This window comes from Cimex lectularius, unplaced genomic scaffold (genome assembly GCF_000648675.2).
Source record: "Cimex lectularius strain Harlan isolate CLEC.00 unplaced genomic scaffold, Clec_2.1 scaffold20, whole genome shotgun sequence".
Classification (NCBI taxonomy): Eukaryota; Metazoa; Arthropoda; class Insecta; order Hemiptera; family Cimicidae; genus Cimex; species Cimex lectularius.
In genome coordinates this window covers 2,201,003-2,218,377 of record NW_019392641.1, presented here as the reverse complement: position 1 = coordinate 2,218,377, position 17,375 = coordinate 2,201,003, and the positions used below count along the sequence as shown (strand labels likewise).

The 17,375-nt window shown below is 33.2% G+C and overlaps 1 protein-coding gene across 27 annotated transcripts in view; it reads right to left on the bottom strand.

The window, feature by feature from the left end:
• LOC106661358 (inositol hexakisphosphate and diphosphoinositol-pentakisphosphate kinase) overlaps nt 1–17,375 on the bottom strand; it is a 30,534-nt gene that overhangs the window by 7,599 nt on the left and 5,560 nt on the right. For 6 of the 27 annotated variants that reach the window (XM_024229611.1, XM_024229613.1, XM_024229608.1 and 3 more), the window contains exons 2-22: nt 16,088–16,171; nt 15,938–16,018; nt 15,010–15,177; nt 14,803–14,946; nt 14,125–14,215; nt 13,796–14,052; nt 13,548–13,738; nt 10,819–11,013; nt 10,661–10,747; nt 10,412–10,597; nt 10,230–10,327; nt 8,559–8,696; nt 5,155–5,389; nt 4,891–5,099; nt 4,455–4,681; nt 4,249–4,385; nt 3,965–4,181; nt 3,566–3,693; nt 976–1,123; nt 683–896; nt 84–191 (exon numbers count right to left, since the gene is read on the bottom strand). In XM_024229611.1, coding sequence (XP_024085379.1) covers nt 84–191; nt 683–896; nt 976–1,123; nt 3,566–3,693; nt 3,965–4,181; nt 4,249–4,385; nt 4,455–4,681; nt 4,891–5,099; nt 5,155–5,389; nt 8,559–8,696; nt 10,230–10,327; nt 10,412–10,597; nt 10,661–10,747; nt 10,819–11,013; nt 13,548–13,738; nt 13,796–14,052; nt 14,125–14,215; nt 14,803–14,946; nt 15,010–15,177; nt 15,938–16,018; nt 16,088–16,141 — 3,313 coding nt within the window. In that variant the 5' untranslated portion in view covers nt 16,142–16,171. Of the gene's footprint in view, nt 1–83; nt 192–682; nt 897–975; nt 1,124–3,565; nt 3,694–3,964; nt 4,182–4,248; nt 4,386–4,454; nt 4,682–4,890; nt 5,100–5,154; nt 5,390–8,558; nt 8,697–10,229; nt 10,328–10,411; nt 10,598–10,660; nt 10,748–10,818; nt 11,014–13,547; nt 13,739–13,795; nt 14,053–14,124; nt 14,216–14,802; nt 14,947–15,009; nt 15,178–15,937; nt 16,019–16,087; nt 16,176–16,534; nt 16,826–17,375 lie in introns of those variants that run through there. The other 21 variants (XM_014384666.2, XM_024229588.1, XM_024229585.1 and 18 more) reach the window with 18 other exon arrangements.

Below are 17,375 nucleotides of genomic sequence, written 5' to 3'. Positions count from 1 at the left end.
GGAAAGAGCTAACTAAAAGCCCTTAACAATTTACTTTGTGAATACGAATACTTTAGTTTTTTAGGGGAAAAAAAAGGATTTACCAAGCTTAATCAATTGTTTGTTTACAAATGAGGCAGTGTTACTACAAATGTCGAAATTCTGCAGTTCCCAATCCAGTTTCTGTTTTCCTACAGCCCTTGAAGGGTTTCCTGAATAGTGATAATACAAACATTAATAGTATTTCATGGATTTTTTAAACTCGATTTGTATTATAATGAATTTCAGTGTTTACAGTCAGCACATCTAGCACAATTTTTAGTTTGTTTGTGAAAATAAAAATAAAAATTTCATATATTCAGATAATATTAACAACTTTAACAATTGGTTTTTGCAGAAAAAACAATAATACTTGTAGTGGTATAAGATTTGATAAACATGTGTGAATAACAAATTTTCAAGTGGAATAATACAACACTAACTTTTGCAACAAACCAAGTAAAGTCTAATAAACAAACATCTAAACCATAACAGCAATAGTGAATTATAGTTAATGTATTTTTAATTATAAATGTGTTATATTAAAAAAAAATAACAAAAACAAAATACATATAACTACAATTCACTACCATCACTAAAATCCTTTAGATATTTAAAAATGATTGTGTAGTTTGTTAGAAAATAAATTTTTGACTTTACTTACCAACAGTAGTAGTAGGTTGTCGTACCGATTGTTCATACGATTTTGATTTTGTTTCAACACCAGGATTGGTTTGAAGCTGCTTCTTTTGTCTGAGAGACTGCCTCTCATCTTGGGTGCCATGGTTTGTTGGTTTCGGCCTTATGGGTATGGGATCAGATATAACATTGGTCCCTTCTTGTTTCTTTCTAATTTCTGGAGAGGAGGGCGGTGATTCCTATTGACATATTTGTGAAGTGTCATATATTTCATTGTGATAACAACAAAAATACAAAATACAAAAAATAAAAACAGACCACTGAGGAATTTTCTGGAGAACTTATAGAGTGGTTGGATTTATTCCCTTGGTCATTCCTCGAATGAGGCCGAAACCCAGGGCCAGGAGGCAAATCTTTTTGGACACAACAATTCACCCCAGGGCTGAAGTGAAGTTCCACGTGGAATCTAGAATATTTCTAATTTTAATTGAGTCATATTTTGTACAACTAATTATGTATGAGTAAATAATTGTATGTTAAACTGAGGATTTTCTTTTGTAGAAGAGAAAAACAGTCTTAGTACAAGTGTCCAATTTGGCCCTCTGTCTATTAGGTAATTTTTCCAATGTTTTGTTCATGCAACTTTTGAGGGATTTTAAAATGACCATTTGGCCAATCCAAACCTAATTTTCTTAACATGTTGACTGCTTCCTGTTTAGCCATTTTAGTTACCCACGTTGGAATCCAATTTATCATGTAAGCTAGCTCTACTTCTCTGGTATTTAAAAATGATGTAATTGATTTTTACATTTTTTTATAACATTTATCTAAGTGATATAAATTATGACAAACAGTTGTGTTCCCTGCAGTACTAAGTGAATGAAGTAGGCAATCTGCAGAACAGTTCAATTTGGTTGTGTAGGTGAGTAAAAGTCATTTCAATTATGCAAAATTTGTAAATAATTAATTAAATTAACAAAACACCTACACAGAACACTAAATTATATGGTTTTCACAGAATAAATAATTTAATATTGCTCAGGACAGTTGGCATCATGTGCATGTTGTGTCTTGTCTGTCGCAGTCTATATGTTAATAACAGTAATCCCCTCCCGGGCATGAGGGTAAACTGCGTCCACCCACATATTACACATCCCCCTACCTACACTTACACTGACATAAGTACACTAACAGTACACACCCTAGGGTTACCGTCCCTAGGAAGGTTCTTGAGACGAACTAAAAATCTCACGTCCTGGGATTGGCGACCCAGTACGTACATAACTCCGCCACACCTAACACTAGGTGGTGTGAGGGCGGGGGACATTGACGGTGTCTGGGCCTCCGTCAGCATGCCACCACTAATACACAGGCCGATGCACGCGGCCAAGGGCCTCGGAACCCGAATATAACAAACGCACATTACCGTGCACAAAACACAACAAATACAACATACAATTCTCTTCTGGAGGGGGGGATCTCCTGGTCTCTTTGGGTGTCCGTGAAACCTGCTCCTGTGAGGGTACCGGAGGAAAACTGGGTTACGGCACTCCCGGGCCGCGAGGTAGTACAGGGACCCGAACCCCGGACTAGCCACCGGGGAGGCTGTCCTATCACCTCGTGTATAATGTTGTGATGCCTAGTACTGCCAGCTGGCGACTGGATGGTTACCGTGCTGGGCATCGCGGCGGGCCCTCCTGAGGCCACACAGGGTGCGGGCAGATCGGAGAAGCACCCGAATGGGCCGGGGGATCACCTCCAAAGGCTGAGGATTGCACTCACATTGTACACATACAATCTTACAGACAAAACACAAAACTAATGACGATGAAAATGTTGAAGAAAATGGAACAAGGAGTAAAAGTGCCTACTCCGCCTAACCCGGGCCCGACCAGCCCAACAACACCCCCTCCCATCACAACACTCCCACCTCTCCCCAAGCCCTCTGCTTCCCAGGCCCATATCCCTCCACCCCTTGCACTCCCTTCAAACCCCCCACCACAACCATCCACTCCTCCTGCCATGATGGAGGATGACGGCTTCGTTCCCGTAGNAAAAAAAAAAAAAAAAAAAAAAAAAAAAAAAATAACAGTAATCAACTGATGCAATTATTATTGCAAAATTTAGATCCTGATCTATCATTAATAATCTGTCCAAAATCAGTAGGGAGGAATCTGCCAATGAGGCCCAATGCCCCCCCCCCCAGCATTTGCTGGAAAAGTTTTGTATACAGTTAATGTATATTGAAGTAAGATTTCCTTAAATTATAAATTCTTTTACATAAGCAATAATTTTTCCTGATGAATATCTATTAATTATTAATATGCATATGTAAAGTGTAATTCAATTTTCTTTGGATTTGAATGAAAATGTTAAAAATTTGTAAAATCTTGGTGAATAACTTTTCCTATGGTTTGCTGGACAATCAATACATCTATATAATTTTATTTTAATTTGGTCATTAATAATTCTATTAGTCTGCCTATCCTTGCTGAAGATGGCCAAATGCCAAAATGTATTTGACATTCCAACCCAGCTAGGATAGACATACCAAAATGATCAGTAAGGACCGAATTAAACATTCGTTCATCCTCAGACCATATTTTTAGTGAAATGAAATCTAAACTCTTATTCTATGAGGTATACAATTTCAAATTAATATTTAACTCATATAGTTAGTAAAATGATTATGAATAAAATATTATTGCTTATTATAATTTCTTATGATGACAATTGTAATTATATGTGTAAAATATGAAAGTCAAATTATATTGCATATTATTGGTTGTATTTAGTTTCTAGCTAGTAAGACTACTGACATAATGAAGTTACTCAAACTACTTTTAAACTTCAATATTTAACCGACAAGTTTTTTGTAAATAAGTAACTAGTATCTAAAGTATGTCACCTTTGTTCTGAACTTGGATCTTTGGTTGGATCTTCATAAAGTAATATCACAATCTGAGACATATAATTAATTTCAGACACCATGCTCACATATTCCATCGCCCTTCTCCACTGTTCATCCCTAGAGTTCTGCAATAATGAAATTTATTGTAAGAGTGCTGCATGTTCCGTTATTTTGTAGACATTGAGGCACTGATAAAAATAGGATAAAAACTCTGTAAGTTACGTCTAAATATTAAAAATTTAGCATATACTAAATCAATTTTTTTTAAAGAATAACAAATATCCCTCCAGTGTTTTCTGTTGCCCCTTGTATGCTATGTGTATTTTAATTTTATAAAGTAAAGTACTTAATATTTATAATTAGAAAAAACATTAAAATAATATTAAGTGTAATTACATATACACGTTCCACAACAGGAATTTTCACTGGTTCTTTTATTCTTGGATCTTCAAAAAAGGAAATAGACATTTCTGATGTACTCACATTTTCTTCGCCATTATTAATCAGCCCTCCATACCTTAGTACTGTCAATAGGGAATGCAAGTGGCTTTCACTTGTGAAATACAGTCGGGTACGGACATGTCTCCCAGGACTCGAAACCCCATGTGAATACCTAGTGTACAAAAGTATATTTTTTGGTGTGTAAAAAAAGATACTATTTATAAGGTTAAAAAATTTACCATGGATTTAGCCTATTGACGTTCTCTTCTCCAGTCTCCTCAATATTCCTTTGGAGATCGGCGCGTATTTTCTTCAAAAGAGGTGTACAAATACCTTGACTGATTGTTAGCTTTTCAAGCATTGTCATGCCATATTCCTGCAAATAAATATAATTATTTTCAACACTGGTTGAGAAGAATCTGCAATAAATTAGATCTGTTATTACCTGAGGTATAACAATATCAGCAAGGTATTTTGCATTTATGTACAGTTCTTCAGCTTGATCAAACTGCAGCGTATGCTGGTTATGTTGGAGATCATATTTTATACAATCATATATGTCGGGGATTTTCGATATATCGTACGTTTTATTTTTCTGACAGAAATCTTTCTCTATTTTTCCCCAACGCCTTCCCATCAGCTCCCAAGTCTCGCCATGATACAGTACTGCATCTAGAATTTAAAAACAAACTATATTTCATTGTATTTTCACAAATCGGTTGTAGAGATGATGACTTTTACTTCATGTCAAATAGTTTGTTTATGGTTTGTTGTGAGAATGTTGATATATGAAAAGGTTTTTGATTTTCCTCATTTCTCGAATTTTATATATATATANAATATTTAAAATAAACAATTCTGATCTATTATAATAAAACAACCTTTTGTTTTTGGATCGTCCTTCTTCAGTTTGACAATATTGACCAATTTTTGTATTAAATCTTGAACCCTTTCGCAAGCTCTGACAGGATTTTTCACAAAGTCAAGAGCCAGATTGATGGAAATGGCATTACAAGGGTTGATCGCAATTCTATCTTCAGCAGAGAAATCACGATCTTCCTGCATGAGGGAATGCAGCCTGGATTTTGCACTGAAAAAAATTACAATAATAGATAATCTCTCTCTGATTTCCTAAATTTACTTACATATCTTGGTGTTTGCTTGCATCGTAATCATTGTCGAGCAAGCCGTTGGTGTTTGCTGACTTCACCATTTGGACGAGGATTGGTGTGAGTTCCCCTTCAAGGGCAAGGAGTCCTTTAGCAAAAGCAGCAGCTGTCATTTGAACCCTTCCTTCATCAGAAGCGTATATTTTTAAATCGTGGCGGTATGTGGAGTGTAATCGGAGTAAACCCAACCCCTGAGTACCAGCATACTCTCCTGTAATTAATTAATTTCAAATGTTAAAAAAAGTTAAAATATAGGTTTTATTAATGTCCCCCACTTGTTCTCAACAATAAATAATAAATTATACTCAAAAGAAATTATTAGTAATTACAATTTCTTTAAAAATTGAGAACACTTATAATGATGTCTTATAAATTATTTACAAAACAAAAACAGAAACTATCAATTGTATAACTAAATAATATAGTCAACTATTAAAAAAGAAATTGATACTACAATCTGACAGCCTACAACAAGAAAGAATAAGCAAGCAAAAGAGAATAATCAAGGACAATCAAGGTAAGAACAATTGTGAAAAAAGATAGATATAAAGATAAGATCATAAAATACCTTTTTATGATCCTGAAGACAAAAGTAATTTTAATTTATGTTAAAAGAAAAAGAAAAAATGATCTGAACACAAAATTATTTTGGATGATCAACAAGAAAATTCATCAGGGCTCTGGCTTAACAAGGTAAATCAATTTTAAGCATTGCTGTAGTTCAATGTTTTTAGAATTACTCTCTATTTAGATGTACTCCTAAAAACTATCTAAAAGTCTTATTTTTTGAGAAAACACGCCTGAAAATGTTGTAGTTATTAAACAAATGTACATATTTTCAATTATAAACAGAAACTGATAAGAACAAAATCTAAATTTTTTTTTTAATAATTGAACTTGGTTTATGTAATATAGTAGAAGTAATATTTTTCTAGTTAAGTTTATAAGGTATGGAGTAAACATTACGTAAAACATGACAGCAAAAATTGATATACAAAATAAATATCAGATTATCACATGATATTATTTGTTCTCTACAATATTACACTGATCCTATGTAGAAAATCCTTGTGGAAGATCAAACACTGTTCTAAACGAGTTGAAAAAATAAATATGTGGAATTAAATAATGTGAACTTATCAACATGCTACACCCATTCCTTGATTAAATGAAGTAAGAGAATATATTTGAAAGGAAAAATGACATCATTATAAATGTAGATAAAAATATCGGGTGTGTGCATAAGTTTTTTTTCAGTATTCAGAAAAAAGTCAAACTTCAAAACATAAATATTGATAAAGTATAAATAATGATATAAATATAGCAAATTTTATTTTTAATTCAAAACTTAATTTCCTTCGTTTCTTATTACACACTGCCAATGTTCTGGTAGCTGAAATACCCCTTTTATGTAAACGTCTAATGTCTTAGAAGATGAAATCTGTACATCCGAATTTCAGCGTTTTCATCCCCTCCTTTTAAGTGGTTGTCTAGGGAGCAGAACAAGTAAAAATTGGAAGGGGCAAGGTCTGAGGAGTATGGAGGGGCAGGCATTTGTTGCCACCCGAACTCAGCAATTTTACTCTGAATGAGTGCAGTTGTGTGAGGCCTGGCATTGCCGTAGTGAAACATGACACAGTTAAACACTAGAGCCAGATGTTTTTTCTTCAATGCCGACCCAATGCTCTAGCTGCACACAATATACCTGTCGTAAAGGTCTCAATCCGTGGTAACAGTTTACAATAAATTATTCAACAAATATCCCACCCAGGCAATAGGACATTACAATTCTCATCCCCAGTGATCAAATAGGAAATTAACCCTTATGATTTATTCCTATTCAGATGTGAAATGCTATAAGCCTTGCAGTCTTCCTTGTTCCTGAGGGGAACCCTTGAATTGAGTTTCACAACGTAACCAATTTCTTCTTCTTTCTATTGTGTGATGTACTTGATATTTCTCTGACAGCTCTGTACAAATAAATTTTCTCATCCTCCAATGCCACTAAAATAAGTTGTCACTTTTAAGCTTGATCTGATTTGTCTCTATCCATTAAGACATCGTTGGAACTACTGTTGACTTTCAGTAAATAAGTGTAAATTTTACATCAATTTCAATAGACATGTGCTGCTCGATGCCTGAAATTGAAGTTTATAGTAAGCATGCCTCAAATGAATTTTCTCTGCTTCCCTGTTGTATGCATCACAGTTTATGCTAAATTGATTTTTGGGATCAACTATACATTTTTTTTTACAATCTCTTTCAATAGGGCATTTCGGGGGCATTGGTGGCCGCAACGGTTTAGGCATTGACACAGCACTCATCTCTGTAAGGTGAAGGTCCCGGTTCGAATGCAGTACACACATTTTATTTTCCCTCCCTAGAGGTAATGATGGATCACCTTCAAAAAAGTCAAAATTTGAAAATAACTTTGAATTTCATAATTGAAAAACTTATACACACACACCCAACATATATATCTAAGGAAATAAATTTAAACTTAATCTAATACGTCAAAAGTCCAATTACAGGCGGGTATTCATAATTTAGGAAGTGACCAGATAATAGTCTACATTTACATGTTGTGCAACTCAAACAAGCAAGTACAGTAAAAGATTTTTTTTAAGGATAAAGCAAGGAAAGTGCAATTTGCGAATAGAATTAATCTTGAGAATGAAATATAAAAACACATTAATTGATTTGATTTGTAACTACGTACAATAAACAACATATAACATAATTATGTATACAAAACATATAAGAAAAAAAAAACAATTACAATTCTACAAGGCTAACTAGAGAGTTAAAGGGAAAAAACACCTTAAAAAGTCAAAAGAAAATTACACAATGAGAACAGAAAGAATGTAACTATCTATAAGGCAATAGATAAATAAATACGACAAATAAGAAAAAAAATATCAATTGTCAGGCAAAAAAAAGGAAAATTCAATTATGAATTTATATGTGTATTATTCAATCTACAGTAGAAAAATACACAAAACCTGGTTACAGCAAGAAAACTAGATGCACTTGTTTTAGAAACTTTTACTAATAAAATTATCTGGAATGTTCGTTAATAGTTTACAGTTGAAAAGGGAATTTTAATACAAATTAATTACACCTATTTATAATAAAAAATAAAATTGTTATTTTAAACATAAAGTTTTGGAGACTATAATTAAAATAAACCTTATTTTATACAAAACAAAAAATAAAAATAAAAATAAACAAACCCAGTTTCAATTTACTTGATATTTAGTCAAAATACGACGTTGCAACCGAGAGGTTAAGCACTTCAAATGGATACCCACAAAAGGTAGTGATGTGCAAGGCAGAGGGAAACTTTTTGACGAAGAAATAAAAAGTAAAAGTGAACTGACCAGTGTAATGTCTACCTTGTCCTCCAGGATACATACACCTGAAGATACGGCCAAGTTCTTCCGCCTGCACTCGGCCTGCCGGTGTCAATTCTCCTCCCCACTTAACTATTAGCACTAGGCTTGGCTCACTTGGACCATCTGAAATAAATTGAATTATTACTATATTTTTAAAGTTGAATCTTGAATTCTCATACAAAATAGCAAATGTATGTTTGTCTAGTGAACTAATCTTGCACATGTTTTGTCTCAGAACGTTTTAAAAACTGTACTTAAGAGACAAACACAAAAACTTTTGAAATTAACAAGAATAACCTAATAGATATATTTTTACTACTTAAACAATATTTAATTTTTATTTAATATATATTTTGTTATTAGAGCACAAATTGTAGTTAATTATAGAGCTGTATATAGATTAAATAATTTTACATAAAATGAGCTATTTGTATAATTTTGAACTTATTTTAAAATTTTAGATTTTATTATACTCTCTTGCTTCAACTCCTAAACATTTACTAGAGAAAGCATCTCAGTATTAACAAAGGCAAGATAAAAACATAAAAGTACATTTTGTAATCATGTTTGAATTTCAACTCCGCTTCTTTGTATGAACCAGGGTTGTCACTCTGGTTTGCCCTGATGATCATGACCTACTATGAGCATGGCAGGGTGTGACCAGATAAAATAGGCTATCATGTAGGGAAAGTACTAATACGATGTGAACGGGGAGACAGAGGAGGACCTCCTGTCTGGAAGAAAAGCAAAACATAAAAGAAATGAGAATGGCTACTTGTAAACATCCAACTGCAGGTAGTTCTCATCCAGGAGTCCTGGTCATACAAAGGTTTGTCTTGTAAATATAGCAAGGTTGTAAGGGATACCAAATTAGAAACCATAATAACCTCTATATTGCAGAATTTATGGCAGATCCCAATAATTAATTTTAAGAAGGAAGTAGAGGCGATGACATCAATTTCCAGGAGGGGAGGGCACCATACTCAAGGGGTGTTACAAAGATTGGTAAAAGAGGGGCGTCGGTGGCCAACGGTTTAGGCGTTGTCACGGCGCTCATCACTGTAAGGTAAAGGTCCTGGGTTCGAATCCAGCGGCCCCGCATTTGAACCCAACATACTTACAAATGGGCTTTTTTTCAAAAACACCAGCACCCCGAGGGTTGATATAACCCCTGCTGTTACGAACCCTCGTAAAAAAAGGAAGAAAAAAAAAGATTGGTAAAGTAATGCAATAGAAGAAACAGTCTCCTGCTTATTGGGTGTGGTGTCAAAACCAATTATGAAACTTGAGTCACTCTTAAAATTTTTGGGGATAGAAAAATTACTAACTTTGAATGGGGGAGAACCCAGTTATGTTACCAGTACGACAAAAGGTGCTTGAAAGACAGCAGCTGTGATCCTAAACACTGCTACGTTACACTGTAACATTATTTTACATACATACTGTTAAGATAATACATAATATACAATAAATAACAAAGAAAATTGTGATCAAATTTACTAAAAATGAAAGTACAGTATCAAAATAAGATATCACCACTTTTTTTTTTTTAACTGTTTATTTCTACAGTTAATTTATGATTTGAACAAAATTTTCAGAGTTAAAAATTATTTCTGATCTAATATTTTAACCTTACAAATACAGTTGTTACCCTACATTGAGTCTCACCGTCATCACTGCTCGAGCTTTTGGGACGACCTTTAGGTTGGTACTTCATCTGAACTTTACGGTTTATACCCGAAAAGTGACCATACCTTAATAGGGGAAAGAAAAAGAAAATTAATTTAAAAAACAAAATATACACATAATGTCTAGTAGTAATTTCTTATTGAACATACATTTCTAATACACTTTTTAATTGTTCAAGCTTTGCTTGTTTTTCTGCCAGCTCGGGAGCAGCCCTCTGCTCGATTTCATTTAGTAGGAACCTAGCAATGTCCAGTACTTCCTGCAATTGCTTCGGCCTTTTCAATTTGACATGTCCATCTGTTAAACCTCCGTACTTCTCGAATATTTCAAAAAACCTGGCAGAACATTTTATATGAATGCGTTGCTTTTGTTTGTAATTTTCAAATCTGACAACTCACTTCTGATGCCTTACTTCAACTTTCATTTTCTGCTTTGGTGTTCTGTCGCCGTGTCTTATTACAGCTACAACACATCTCAGTTCCATCCTTTTAAAAAACAAAAATAAATAAAATGCCATAAAAAAGTAAATAGTTAAGAAACAAAAATGTATATTTACATTTTTCCAAAAGTTGTAGGTACTATTGGAGGATCATCAAGTTGAAACGGTATAGACCAAGGAATGTGAAGTGTGGGGGCCAGCTCTCTCAATATCATATTGCCCAGTATCTTTGCACAGTCATCATAATATTTATTTGAATTCTTAACAAAACTAAATCCATTGACATCACAGACAAATGATTTTCCATTGGCTCTAAAAATAGGTTTTATGTACTTACTAAAATTCGTCTTTAGCAAAGTAAAAATTAATTATTCAATTTAATTTAATAAAAAAATATATTATCCATCCAATTTAATAAAGAACTAAATAACAACATTCTACTTTTTATTGCAATACTTATATTGCAACCTCAAGATTTTTTTTATGTGATGATATATACAATCCAGATATAAAAATATATATATAAAAAATACTTGTATTTTGTTGATTATTACAACTATATGTATTATCATTGTATTACAACATACTTATATTTATGTAAATCACATTAAGCAAGATCATAAATTCATGAGTTTTAGTTAAAAAAATCTTTAATAATGATGGTCTGAAAAGAAAATTCACCAAACAATGGAAAATCATTTAGTGATAGATTACAATTTAACTCATAATTTATTATCTTGTTTTGCTCTTAACAACATGTGTTACTTCCTCTGGCCTTGTGGAGGGCCTTAAGTCTCCTCAGCATTGAGTAAATAAGCGATCGGATTTCACTTTATTAAACAGAATCCCATTCTTCAACAAGAGCCTTGCTAGAGGCAGCAAACAAATTCTGTAGAATTCAAGTCAGTTCTCCTGACGTTCGTGCTGGCCAAATCATTGTGGTAATCCCTATCCTCCAAGTAACGGGTGACAATTTAAGCTACACGCGCCGAGCATTATCATTCAGTAACATGAAGTTGTTCCAAATAAATGGAATATATGGGATCACAGCTTCCCAAAGAATTTCCTTAATGTACCTTAGTGCAAAGATCCATGATGTATGGTAATCAGTTCAGTACGGGCATGGACATTGATTCCACCCCATACATAAGTGACTGCTTTAGAAAAGGCTATGACCAATGCTTGGCACATGAAGCAAAGATTATTGACATCTTCACTGCGAGATGTATACTAGGCTATTCTTATGAAGCCTTCTGATGGCAGTTTTAGAGCTTACCCTTACATTAAAGACATTTGTAGTTGATTACCTATTAAAGAAGCCACCATAGTGGTAAGAGCAATACAAGGATTGTCTCTAGCCGTTATACATTGAAGACAACCACCATCTTTTCAATCAAGACTCCCAGTGGCCCTAAACTGCTGTACCTAACATGGATGTTAGAGCGGGAAACACCCAGGATCTCGGCTATGTAATGGATGTTACTTCCATCATTAGATAAAGCATCTGTCCATTAAGATTTTCTTGACTTAAAACCAAACTTTAAAAAAAAAAATTTACACAAATTTGTTTTTTTTTTCCCAAAGAAAGCAATTATAAAAATCAATTAACACACTCAAAAAGTTATTTCTGGAGAGGATGAAATCAAACTGATTTTTTTTTTTTTTAAATCTAAAGAGTGTAAAAGAATATTAGTAATGCTATAAAGATAAACATCCAGTTTTAAATGTTGTGTTTATGTTTTAAGTCAACTATTAATCTTTGCATCTAGTTATTACGGAATGTATGTTTTCACACAGTCACAGCACTAGCACTAATGTTAATACTGCACCCGGAGGTCACATGCCAATGCTGCTGGCACTCAGTGTGAGACATTAAGGATCAGGAGTGAGGTCTCCATTAAAGGTAGCCATATAGGAGCAGGATTTCCTCAATGTTCAGCCTGAACAGTCCAAGCCTTGAGGACTTCCTAACCGTGTGAGAGAAATCCCAAACAAAACTCAATACTTTTTCCACCTTGAAACTAAAACCACGAGAACAACCAACAACTACCAATAGTCAACACAGAACTAAATCTTTACCTTGAGAAAAATCCTCTTCTTGGGGGTTTGGTAGAGGAAATCCCAAAGGAAATCTTACGAGGATTTTTCCTTCCTAAGGATTTCCTGTACATGTATGGCTACCTTAAGGCATCGTGGTGGATTCTCAGATTGGGAATGTGAATAGAGGTTAGGATGGATGGAGAAGTTGAGTGAAATTTTTGGAATTGGGAACAAACCCATATTATCACACCATCTTTTTACTTGATTGAAGGCATTTGGAATTTAATACAATATGATGAAACAATTTTATCATATTTACCCTTTATCATTACTAACATGTCATCAGCATAACCTACAGTAAGGTATCTTAGCATATTTACTTATATAATTTGGTCATCAACTTCCAACAACCAGTCAGGAACCATACAAATTGAAATGTTTTGGTAAGATTCATTTGGATATTTCAAAATATTTAGTTGATTTTTAAATGGACAATCAATAATAAAATTTTACACTCTTTCAACTTTCCCACAATAAAAAGTTAGGTCTAAAACTGTTTATAAAAGAGAATTGTTATAAATGAAAACCTTTTTCTCAAATAACATGCAAATTAACTATAAACTTAAATAAAAGTTATTAATAGTAGTAAAATACCAATAAATAAACAATTACCAGATATTTATTATTATGTATAATTATTCAAAAATCGTGAGATGCGGTCTGGACCCCCCAGACTGCATCTCACAATTTCTGAATAATTATCGATTAACGGTCACTAATCACCACATATTATTATGTATGTTTACCTTAACAAGTCAAAACCACAAACAGTTTGTTTGAAAGCAAGGCACACTTTCCGTGAAATAAGTTTTTCTGCATTGCTCAAAATGACAGGGTATCTAATTTCCTTGCCCTCTGAATCACGCTCTACTTTTCCATCTAACGCGGGTGACTTTCTGGCTTCCGCGTGTGCATAATCCGGGCCGACCGTGTACACCTGGATATAAGGCATTCCGTAATTTACAAGTGGAAATTTAGACATTTATCACTTCACCTTCACGTCTGTGCCATCAGTTGGCATAAAATCCTCATAAATGTAAGACCCTGTTTTTCTCACTCTCGACTCAGGTGAGTATACGCTGCTACGGCTCCCAATTTTACGAAATAGGCGTTGGCTCCCACCTCCAGCTGATGTCGGATAGTATATATAAATATTATGGTCTTCTGCAGAGACCGGCTTCTCAACAAACGGTTTGTTGAATACAATTCCATTCACTTCGACATGATCCTCCGATTCGATCAGTTCATGCTCTGCAATATTTAAAAAATTTCACTGATAGTTCAATAAAAAAATAATAAATAAATGTAATTTAAAATGCATACGCATAGGATCTGTTGAATCCCTATCAAGAACTGCATACCTTGGAATTTCAATACCTTGACTCTCTAAAATTGCATAAACTTTCCTTCGGTCCTGCAAGCCATTAAATATAAGTAGATTTAATTCCCTTTTTGAGGAAACATACATGATGCTATTTGATTAAAAATTAAATAATAATAACAGATTATGATCTGCCTTCAAGAGCACTCTTACACATGTATATCTCTAGTTAGAGTAATATGTTTTGTAGTTTTCATTACAATAATGTTGAAGGAAAAATTTATGTGAATATATTTGAATAATTTATTCCTTAGAATCTATCTATTTATTTATTTTTAACTTAAAAATATACACAAATACAAAAAATATATGTAATCTTAATTTAATTTTATGGATGAATTGGTTTATTAAATTTACCTTTCTGTATTGAACCAGTACATATTGAAAAGGCTTTAATCCAGCAATGTCATTATTTTTTTTATTGAATGGTTTACTTAACTTATAATTCACAGAAATATTGTATTTCTAGTATTACAATGACAATCAATGGATAATCCATACGAATATTTTTTATCAGTGAGCAGAATGTGTCAATAAAATTAAAAATAACAAAACGGAAGGACTAGAAGGTAGACCTGTGATCAGAATAATCTTGTAAACATTCTCCTACAATTACTCAATACCTGAATATCATACTGCATGTTCAAGTTGTTGATGACATAAGGGTGACGCAAGTTTGAATATTGGAGCGCTTTTTCCAACGGGAAACCCTTGGAGTGAAAAGAGATAAGGCAGTCGCACAATGGCCATTCTTCCACTGGTTTCTGTGCCAAAATCAAATTGTTAACAATTCAATAATCCATTTATTTAATAAAAATTTAATCTACCGATACAATGACTTCTTCGGGGAAAACCAGGATCCGAATGTATTGGAATTCCGCCAGTCTTGTAAGGATTTCCCGCATGGGTTTCGATTGTGATTTCTTGGACATGGCACATATGCCGACAACGACCTGTTTACCACTTGCATCTTCGTCTCCATCACTCGAGCTTCCCTTTAAGGTTTAAGAAAAAAGGCTTGAGTTTTAATTTAAAATAAAATAAATAATAATAATATTGTACCGAAATGCACTCATCTCTGAACTACACAATTAAATGTCCTTTGATATCACTGCTGAGATCAAATAAAAAGAGAAAACATGACAATCACTTTTAGTTCAACACAGTAATTGCACAAACTTAAATGTACAAACTCCAAAACACAAAACTATACATAATATAATGAATGAACAAACAATGATAAAATTCATTGACTTGTTCTCAAATGTACTTTTCCAATTGACTAACGAAACTTCAATAAGGATAGTCGTGTTTTCACTTTTAAAAGTTAAGTACCGAGTATAATGTTTATCTATGTGTGTGTTGTGTGTGTATGTGTCCTTTGCTCTGTTTGTCTCTCTCTCTGTATATCTCACTTCCCCTCTATCTCTCGCTCTACCGCAATCCATCTCTAGCTCTGTTTCTCTTACGCTCACTCTGTCTCTTTCTCTATTCACTCTACCTCTCGTTACCTGTCGCTCTATTGCCCATCTATCTTTCACTCTGCCTCTCATCATCTCATGTCTCTTTCTGACTCTCTCTATATCTCCCTCTACTCCTCTTTATCCCACTCTATCTCTCAATCTCTCTCTCTCTATATATACATATATATATTCTGCTCTGCCTCGCCTTATCTCGCTCTGTCTTCTTTTATATTTCACCCACTAAAATTATGTGCCTAAGTTTAAATTCAATATGTTTCACTAAAAGTCTTACTGAATAGTTTATTGAAAAATCCATCGACGCCGGCTCTTTGATTTTTCCTGCTTTATTTTTTGGCTTTTTATTAAACAATTTCTAGGAGTGGGAATATGATCATTAATTCAAAAGGCAGGCCATTAACCAATGCAACGGGTAAAAATTCACCTTGCTCAGATCGGACCAAAATTCTTTGCTAAAGAAGCACCTGGCTTTTTTCATATCTCTATGCCAGCATGTCCTCAGATTAAACTGCCAACAGAATTTATTTAAAAAGTATAACTAAAATTATAATTATGAAAAATAAATTTCCTTTTAAAATATACTGCAAAATTATATGATCTATATCTAAATATCTCGGTAGGTTATTGATTGTACTTTATTAGTGTTTCATCATGAAATATAATTTGAGAAAAATCTTGTGAAAAACATCTTCATATAGAATGCTATCGGATTATTATTTCCTCATACCACGGGGAAAAAGTGGCTTTTAAATACATTTTTGTCAAATATGTAATATAAAAATCCTATTTTAAGACTTAAGTTAAATCCAATTAAAAAGGAATAGCATTTTCTTTTAATATTAAGTAAGAAATTAGTTTTAAATTTTACTACCTTTATAGTATTACTGGTATTATTTATGGTATTATTTCAGCTGAACAAACTATCTCCTTGCAACAAATTATTTGTGTTGTTATACTGTTTTTTAAAGTAAGTGTTGAAAAAAGGATTTAAAACTGGCTAACAAAGCGTAATGCGTAATGATGAATTACATTTTGCTACTATGCTACAAAAAAATAAAATAAAACAACTCTCAGTTTTAAGCTGTGTCACATAGTTACAATATCCTGAATATTGAGCACTTTGAGCATTCTACTGAAGACAATATTCTCTAAAAGTCAACTATCACTATCTGATCAACATACTATCTGTACAGCCTTTTGATAGGAGGGGGACTAAAAACACTGCCTTCAAAAAAAAAAAAAAAAAAAAAAAAAAAAAAAAAAAAAAAAAAATGATACGACTATTTCCATATGGCTATCAAAAGTGTTTCATAATCGTATAACCAGAAGTGGGAGAATTTGAACTTTAATGAAAACAACAAACCGAAGGACAAGGATAAAATTTGTTGAATGTAAACTAACAAATGTAATGTTTGTTAAAAAAGCTCAAAACACTAGATTGATTTCATTGTTTACAAATTAATATTGCATTAAAAATTGCTTGAAAAGGCAAACATAGCAACAATTAAAATAGAAACATTCTCCTGACATTCAGCATCATAGATATATCAACTACTGTTTAACATCTGCTTTAGAAGACAGCTCAAATATCAATAAAACAGGCCAATATAACACTTTTCTCACTTTGTAGTTATATAATTATTTACTGAAGTAGTAACAGAATGGTCCTTGGTATGTCATTTTAAAAGTTATGCAAACATTACTTTTAAAGA